The 8,586-nt window shown below is 55.0% G+C and overlaps 1 protein-coding gene across 8 annotated transcripts in view; it reads right to left on the reverse strand.

The window, feature by feature from the left end:
- Positions 1-8,586, reverse strand: part of SMARCA4 (SWI/SNF related, matrix associated, actin dependent regulator of chromatin, subfamily a, member 4) — an 88,588-nt gene that overhangs the window by 28,834 nt on the left and 51,168 nt on the right. For all 8 annotated transcript variants that reach the window (XM_010828336.1, XM_010828338.1, XM_010828337.1 and 5 more), the window contains 5 exons: positions 8,235-8,342; positions 6,919-7,005; positions 5,865-5,911; positions 4,099-4,265; positions 1,136-1,299 (listed from right to left, as the gene is read on the reverse strand). In XM_010828336.1, the coding sequence (XP_010826638.1) occupies positions 1,136-1,299; positions 4,099-4,265; positions 5,865-5,911; positions 6,919-7,005; positions 8,235-8,342 (573 nt within the window). The remainder of the gene's footprint in view (positions 1-1,135; positions 1,300-4,098; positions 4,266-5,864; positions 5,912-6,918; positions 7,006-8,234; positions 8,343-8,586) is intronic.

Genomic DNA, 8,586 nt, shown 5'->3' on the forward strand with positions numbered 1-8,586 from the left:
CAGGTGGGAACCATTCCAACCCAGGCTGATGGCAGTGACCACCCCAGACGTTCGCTGGCATACAGGCTATGGTTCCCATGCTGATAACCAGGGTCACTGGGCGTGGGGAAGGGCTCACTCATACCATCAACAGGATCGAGAGCTGGGCAGCCTGGTGGAGGCCACTTTGGCAGAACCAACAAGAACATGATGGGCACAGGCCTGTGGGCCGAGATACCCCACCTCTCGCTCAGCCTGGGCCTGGCCAGTGCTCTGAGAGAGGGACAAGAGGGCTCCATGAGAGGACAGCGGTCAGGCCGAGAAACAGGAAACCTGGACAACTGCCCACTGGGGTTTGAGTTAAAAGGCCTGGGGCCGCCATATACCAGAAAGGCTGGCTGCTGAGGATGCGCTAGGCAGAGGCTTGGTGCACTTGCACGGAAATGTGAACACACCAGCCGGTGGCAGGAAGAGACACGTGCTGGCACATGCCAGGTTCATGCCAAAGCCAGAGCATCTGTGTGTACAGAGGGAGAGGCTGGCATGTGCTCAGAGTAGAGTGAGAGTGGCAGGGAAGGGAAAAAATGCACACTTCCGTTTGTTACTTTCAGTTACTGGTATTTGCATTTTGAAAGAACTACGGGCATGGAGCCCCATGCAGGCGCGCGGACAAGACATCAGGGCGGCAGTGCGTAGAGCACACAAAGGAGCCCCGGCGTGAGGGCTAGGCCAGGACATGGCCAGGAAGGACCCCGTGACCAACGGGGACCCTTACTACCAGACCATAGGACGGGGCCATTTTCCATTTTCTTGCACATCTATGGGATGCCAGGATTGTTTTTTTTTTCTCCTTCTTTTGGATGGTGCCACGCAGCTTGTGAGAGCTCAGTCCCCAGACCAGGGACTGAACCCAGGCCGTCAGGAATGGAAGTGTGGAGTCCTAACCACTGGACAGCTGGGGAATTTTCAGAAAAATTTTTTAAAATAACAGTAGAACATGTATTTTTTCATAATCAGAGCAAAGAATTAGTTTGCTTTTGAGAAACTGCCCTCTGCACCTCTCTCCAGGCGCTGCCAGGGCTCTAGGAAAATGTCAGGAGGCCGCCGGACACTCACACTAGGGGCATGGTCACTGCCAGGGGGTGCGCGCTGTTACCTGGTGGGGGTTCCAGTCACTGTCAAAAATGATCACAGTGTCAGCCGACTGGAGGTTCAGACCCAGGCCCCCGGCCCGGGTGCTGAGCAGGAAGATGAAGTACTCGGAGCCGGGCTCGTTGAAGGTTTTCAGCAGCATCCCCCGGTCCTCCGCTTTCGTGGTTCCTGCCGGGTGGGTAGACCAGTGTTAGCAGGGTGACCGAGGGAGGAGACACAGAGGGACACCTGCATCTGGGAGCAGCGACCACGCCCGCCGCCTTCCAACCAATGGCTGTGGACTGTAACTGACAAGCAACTCAGATCCAGGTGACACCACTGACCGCCAGTCTGCCCACCCCAGTAGAAGAAAATGAGCCCCACCATGTGAACTGGGGCTGCCACAGGCACTAGACAGGCAGGCACTGCAGCGCAGGGCTGGTACCCCGCAGACACCCAGGCAACAGGCTGACCCCTGAGCACTGCTGTAACCACCTCTCCGGGGTGGTGGGAGACGCTGCAGCTGCGCTGTTTCAGTGCGCCTCTCCGAACCCGTGAGGGGCCTCTGGGTGGACACACGGTGCTGCTATGGTAATGACAGACTGGTCAGAGGCTGGAGCCTGCCTCCATGCCCCTGTGGTGGGTTTTCTCCATTCACAAAGGGAACCGTCTGTACAGGCAAGCACATGCGACTGTACAATGGGGATACGTCTCTCTGTGGGCAGGATGGCTCCCCACTTCCTGAAGCCACAGTGACTCGAATGTGAGGGCCCCGGGCGTGATCCTCAGAGGGGCATCTAAGCTCCTCAGGCTCCCATCAACTCAAAGCAGAGGTGCCTCTGGTGAAACCAGGTGTCATTTTTGGTGCTCCTTTAGCCACTCGCCTACACATCAGGACGAACAGCACAGAGGCCCAAGGTCCATGGCGCCTGGGCTGTCCTGGCTCCTAGGAGGGGCTAAGGCCTCAGGCACGGCTGGGCAGGGCCGGGTCAAGGGGCTGCTCCAGTACCCCTGGGTGCACCCTCAATTCTCAGCACTCTGACAGCAGAAGGCTCCGCTCCCCATGTCACTGAGCTCCCCAACCCTTTGCCATTCCTTCTAGGGGGCTGGGGGCAGAGAGGCCTGTGGGATCTTAGTTCCCCGACCAGGGATTGAGCCCATGCCTCCACAGTAGAAACACAGAGTCCTAACCACTGGACCACCAGGAATTTCTTTCCCAGAGTTTCCACCCATGTGGCAGTGACCACATGAAATGCTAGGATGCAACCGTGGTCCAGCAAACGGATGTCCTCACTTACACAGAGGACTCTTGTCATGGAGAGAAAAAGGGGTTGGGGGGCAAGTGGACAGATACTTGGGTGGGTGGGAACATGCTCTCGGCCTGTCCACTAGGGGGCGGTGTCACCATCGTAAAGCTCAGACCCAACAGAGGCCAGCGCACTGAGGCCACACAGGCCTTGGCAGGGATGCAGCTTTCAGCCTCAGGACGCGTGAGCACCTGACCAAAGCTATGTTTGTAAAGGTTACTACCCTGGATGGAATTCTAAGAACAGCTGAAAGAAGGCAAGACGGAGATGCAGCAAAGGTTCTGGGCAGGAGTGGGGAGGGCTGATTTCAAAGGACAGGTCCACCCAGCAATCACAAGTTAACGGTCTGAAAATCCACAGTACCACGAGAGGCACTGAGAAACACACAACAGAGGCACAGAGGTTTGGGTGTCCAGCCATGGATGGATGCAGCTGGTACCGAGCTTAGACAACGTCTTGCAGAAATGTGGTCTACCCCGCGCCTCTTAACTGTATTTACTCCAGTGAGTCTCAAGTCTCTCTTTTGTTAAATGCTATTTTTTGATGTGAATTGGTTTTTTAAAAGTCCTTACTGAATTCGTTACAGTATTGCTTCTGTTTTGTGTTTAGTTTTGGGGGTCCCAAGGCACACGGGAATCTTAGCTTCCGACCAGGGACTGAACCTGCACCCGCTGCATTGTAAGGTGAAGTCGTGGCCACTGGACCACCAGAGAAGTCCCCCAAGTCCAGTTCTTCTTGAGAGCCCCACTCACTCCGTCTTACGGAGAGCGGGGGTCTCCCCCTAGGGCCGTCCTGGTCAGCGGACACGTGTCAGATCAGGAGTCCCGCACACCGTCACCACTGTGCTCAGCCCCATCTCCCCAGGACTCCCTTATGCTGGCAACAAGGCAGGAGCCAGGCTTCTGATGGTCACAGGCCAGCGTGGTTCCCACTGGACATGCCCCATCACCCCTGCCACATCTGGATCCCTCCATCCTGCCCTTTCCTGCTTCTCCCCGTGCTTGTGGTTCCGGCATGGATAGGTCTGATTTCAGCCCCAGAGCCACCAGGGCAGTGGAGATGGGGGCATGTCGCTCACAGCAGTCGAATGAAAGCTCACGCCAGACCCCTGGGGGAAAAGACAAGCTGCTTCTCTGTTGGGGACACTGTGTCTGCTCAGTGTTGGGGACACCCCAATTTCTGTGGGTGGAAGAAAAGCCTGGAAGGGATGCCTGACAATGAAGCCAACATGGAGGACAAAGGAGCCGAGAGCCCCAGAAAAGCTCCTCTAACACCATCTCGGTACCTGGATCCAGCTGTGCCTGAAGCAAGCTTACCCCTTACCCTTAAAGTTCAGTTACGTGAGTCTATTAAGGCTTTCTTCCCTATGCCCACAGGATATGAGTTTCTGTCACTTCCCACTAAAATTAAGTCTATGGGATACACATTAGCCACTGGACCCAGCGTTAATGTGCAAGGACTTTAAGCCTTGTGTTCGGGAGACCAGCACAATACTCCCAGGACCCCTCCCAGTCCCACAGGCCTGCGTCACTGAGCATGCCACTGTGTCCACTCCCAACACTACACCTGGAGTCTCTGGGCCTTGCCCTGCCTCACAGGGGAGGGCAAACCCTCCAGAAGCTTCGGCAGCAGTGGATAACAAGGCCCTTTCAAACACATCTCTCTCCCCGGCCACACTCACCATCGAGCCTGAGGTATTTAAAGCCGCGATATGCAAAATAGTCTTCCATGATGGTCATGAGGGAGGTCATCTGACAGAACAGCAGCACTTTGTGGTTGGTGGCCCGGAGTTTGGGAAGAATTCTATCGAGCAGCTCGAATTTACCCGAGGCTCGGTACAGGTCCAGCCTGGGGAGGGTGGGGGCGGGGAAGGACACACAGGACGTGAACCACAGGGCCCTGAAGGCAGGCAGAGAACGTGTTCCCACCCACTACCTGGCCAGTCCTGGGTGGGCTGGCCACCAGGGCCAGGAGCACACGAATGTCTCCCTTGGCAGACTACCCAGCCCCCAAAGTTTCAGCAGAGCCATTCCAATCCAACTAAAATAAACTCAGGCCACCCTAAGTCAAGTGAAAGTGTTAATCGCTCAGTTATGTCCAACTCTTTCTGATCCCATGGACTATAACCCACCAGGCTCCTCGGTTCTTGGGATTCTCCAGGCAAGAATACTTGCCATTTCTTTCTCCAGGGGATCTTCCTGACCAGAGATCGACCCCCAGTCTCCTGCATTGCAGGCAGATTCTTTACCATCTGATCCACCAGGGAAGCCCCCCAGGTCAAGGGTGACTGTGGAATTATGGAGCAACTACGATCTTTCTAAGAGTGAGAAGAAGGGCTGAGGGCCACATGGCTTTGGTCATTCATTCTCAGTTTACAGGTATGGAAACTGAGGCTGGGGGCACTGTGACATGGCTGCTGACCTGCCAGGGCCAGGACTCAAGGCCAGGTCTGTGGGACCCCATTATGTAACTTGATACAAAAAAAAGACACAACAAAAGGACCTTTGCTCTTTCATTCAGGGTTCCCGCTCTAAGAAATAGTTTACTATCCCAGAGAAGTGATGGTGGCTTTAGCACTGAGAATGTTTTAAGAGTGAAACCTTGAGGCTATATCCGAGCCCAATGCTAAGGCTGAACCACGCTGGGGCTGCACTTTATAAACAATACTGGGGAAAACACCCCCACAGCAAGCTGGGTGGCACACTGTATAAAAAGTGCCTCTCTCCTGGTGGGCAGAGTTTAGGCTCAAGAGGGCAGAGGGAAGCTGTCACGGGTCACAGAACCCAGAAGTGCAAGAGTGGGACCTGGAAGCCATGTCTGGTCAACTCTCAAATTGCAGATTTTTTTTTTTTTTTTTTTAATTTGGCTGCACCGATCTCAGAGAAGGTAATGGTAACCCACTCCAGTACTCTTGCCTGGAAAATCCCATGGACGGAGGAGCCTGGTAGGATGTAGTCCATGGGGTCGCGAGGAGTTGGACACGACTGAGCGACTTCACTTTCATGCATTGGAGAAGGAAATGGCAACCCACTCCAGTGTTCTTGCCTGGAGAATCCCAGGGACAGCAGAGCCTGGTGGGCTGCCATCTATGGGGTCGCACAGAGTCAGACACAATTGACACGACTTAGCAGCAGCAGCAGTAGCAGCAGCGAGTCTTAGCTGCAGCATGCAGATCTTTAATTGTAGCAGGTGCAATGTAGCTTCCTGAACAGCGATCGAACACAGGCCCTCCGTATTTGGAGCACAGTTTTAACCACTAAACCACCATGTAAGTCCCTCAAAGTGCAGAACTTTATTCTCTTCTTTGGGCTCATCTATGTTTTTAAGTTTTTTACCAGGAATATACTGCCTTTGAAAGCAGACAACTATGACAACGGAAACAAAGTCAACCACAGAGAGAAAACAGTGGACCATCCATCCACTCCGTTAAGTGAGGGAGATTCTCACCCTTGGACAATGCCGCCGGTAAACCCCAAGTGCTCGGAAAAGGACTCCTGTAACGGAATGAGACGTGGGTCAGTGGGGGCAGGAACAGGTGTCCCGGCCCCATGCCTCCGAGCCCACCCACAGCAGCTCCAAGACCACACAGAAGTGCTGACAACAGCTTTTCTACCCCACCGACATGCCTTCCCATAGGGTCTTAACCACCAAAGGTGCGCATAAGGCACCTGACTTCATCTCTGGAGCACCGAGAAGGAACTGTCAGGGGTGCGATGACCCTGAAACTTTATGTCAGAATGTGTAGACATATGTGTGCTTTTCACTTAAATTTATTTGATTTTTTTGGTCTCAACATGTGGCATGTGTGATCTTAGTTCCCAGACCAGGAATTGAACCTGCACCCCCTGCAGTGAAAACACAGAGCCTTAACCACTGGACCATCAGGGAAGTCGTTATGTGTGCTTTTCAGAAGCAAGAATCCAGATTCTCAAGTGTACTGGGGCGCAGAAAGGTCATGGCTGGAGCTGTCATGAAGAGGGACATGCTCTCCACATGCTGACCTGGGGTGGCCCCACACACTGCCGAGTGGGGAAGGCTAGTAGCCAACCAGCAGGGGTGGCATGACCACTCCCACCCTGGGTGGGAAGCAATTCCAGAAAACAGCCTGGAAGGCTTCGTGGTCATCCGAGGTGGGACTTTCATTTCTCTCACATACTTCTTTCCTCTTTCCTTTATAAAAAAAATTTTATGTATTCTTTCTGGCCACCACAGGGCATGCAGGACCTTAGTACCCTGACCAAGAATCAACCCCATGCCCCCAGAGTGGAAGCGCGGAGTCGTAACCGTTGGGCCACCAGGAGAGTCCCCCTCTCTCGTATTTCCCTACACTGTTTGGATTCTTCACAATAAGGACTTGCAGAGAGAATCTCAATAAGAAGACAAATGTATGCGCATCACCTAATTACAAACTCTTCATCTTTAAAGCTGCAGAGAGAAGTGTCCCAGCTCTGCTGGGGAAGCAGGGCCTCGTGCGGGCTGAGGCCCCCCACCTGGGCCTCACCTCGATGTGCTGGAACATGTAGGGGTGGTTACAGATCTTCCTCAGCTGCATGATGGTGTTCATCAGGGTCTTGGTACCACCTTTGCCCTGAGGAGGCACAAGTGAAAGTCAAAGTCGCTCAGTCGTGTCCGACTCTTTGCGACCCCAAGAGCTTATACAGTCCATGGAATTCTCCAGGCCATAATACTGGAGTGGGTAGCCTTTCCCTTCTCCAGAGGATCGTCCCAACCCAGCGATCAAACCCAGGTCTCCCACGTTGCAGGCGGATTCTTGACCAGCTGAGTCATAAGAGGCTCCCAGATTGGTCTTGTCTGGGGTGGGGTGGGGGTGGGTGTGGAAGGAGGACATAGGGGGAGGCAGGGCTTGTGGAGCTGGCTCCTCTTGGGGCTCAGAAGCCAGCATAAAGCCAGCACTGGGGGAAGTAGAGACACCTGGGCACCCTGGAGGGTAGAGAGTGAGGAGGGGCCAGGCCAGCCAGCAAGACAGAAGGGACTGGCAAAGCGCTGAGGCCAGATCACAAACACTGTGTGATTCACAAGGCCAGCTGCGCGAGCACTGGGAGAGAGTCCCCGGGGCCTGCAGCCAGATGGGCCGTGATGGCCGAGGAAGACCTCTGGCTTCAGGATGAAGGAAGGATGCGGGGGTAGGTGCCGTGGGCAGAGAAGTAAGCCAGGAAATGGGCTGCCACAATAGCCCAGGTAAAGAGCCCAAACCAAATATATGGAGGAGGATATGGGGAGGCCGGGCCAAGCTCGAGGCACAGAGATGAGGGACCTGGAAGGATGATTTCAGTCCTGGTAGGAAGGGAATTGTTAGGGTAGGCCCGGGGTCTCAGAGAGGCCCAGGAGGTAGCAGCCCACCTAGCCCCCACTCCTCTCCATTATAAATGAACATTACCCCAAGCTCACGTAATGACAAGGAAAAGGGAGCCAGTGGCCATGGCTTGTCAGGAAGATAGGACATGCCTGAATGTTCTAACTGCTATGGTCCGTGCTGGATCCTCACTGCTAACGGATGCCGCCCACAGGAACCAGCACTTCACAACAGAGGACCCTAGACTGCTGACTGGGAGGCTCAGGCCCCCCTGAAAACAGGCCCTCAGCCCCTGCTCCCTTAGCCTTACAGATTGGACCGAACCACACCAGCTGTGATCTAAACCAGGGCTGGTCAATACCCTCAGGATCACAACCAGATAGGGCCTTGGTCACAAAAATCACCTCCCAGGAGGAGAAAGCCTGCTGGTTCCCACACACCCAGCTGCTCCCAGGCCGCCCGCCTGCCATGGATACCCAGGTGGGACAGGGGCCCGGGCCAACCTTCTTGTCCTTCTCGGAGCCGTCGGTCAGCAGTACCCCCTTGGCCTGCATGTGCCGATAGAGCACGCGCTGCAGGGCCGACATGTCGCACTTGATGACGTACTCCACCTGTGGGCACACGCCGCCGTCAGCCGAGCCCAGGCCCCAGAGCCCAGGCCTGGGCCCTGGCCTCTGATCGCGGCACACGAGGGTGATGGTGAAAAGCCCCCACACCCAGGGCATGAGGGAAGCCGAGCTGCAGTATATGCGCGGGGCTAGAAGTGTGGGGGCTTCCTGGGCCAGAGGGGCAACACAGCTTTCTTTCAAAGGCCTCCCCTCAGCCGGCCCATGATCAAAGAGCAAGAGTGACATG

This window comes from Bison bison, unplaced genomic scaffold, assembly GCF_000754665.1.
Source record: "Bison bison bison isolate TAMUID 2011002044 unplaced genomic scaffold, Bison_UMD1.0 scf7180017864492, whole genome shotgun sequence".
In the NCBI taxonomy this organism is placed as follows: domain Eukaryota; kingdom Metazoa; phylum Chordata; class Mammalia; order Artiodactyla; family Bovidae; genus Bison; species Bison bison.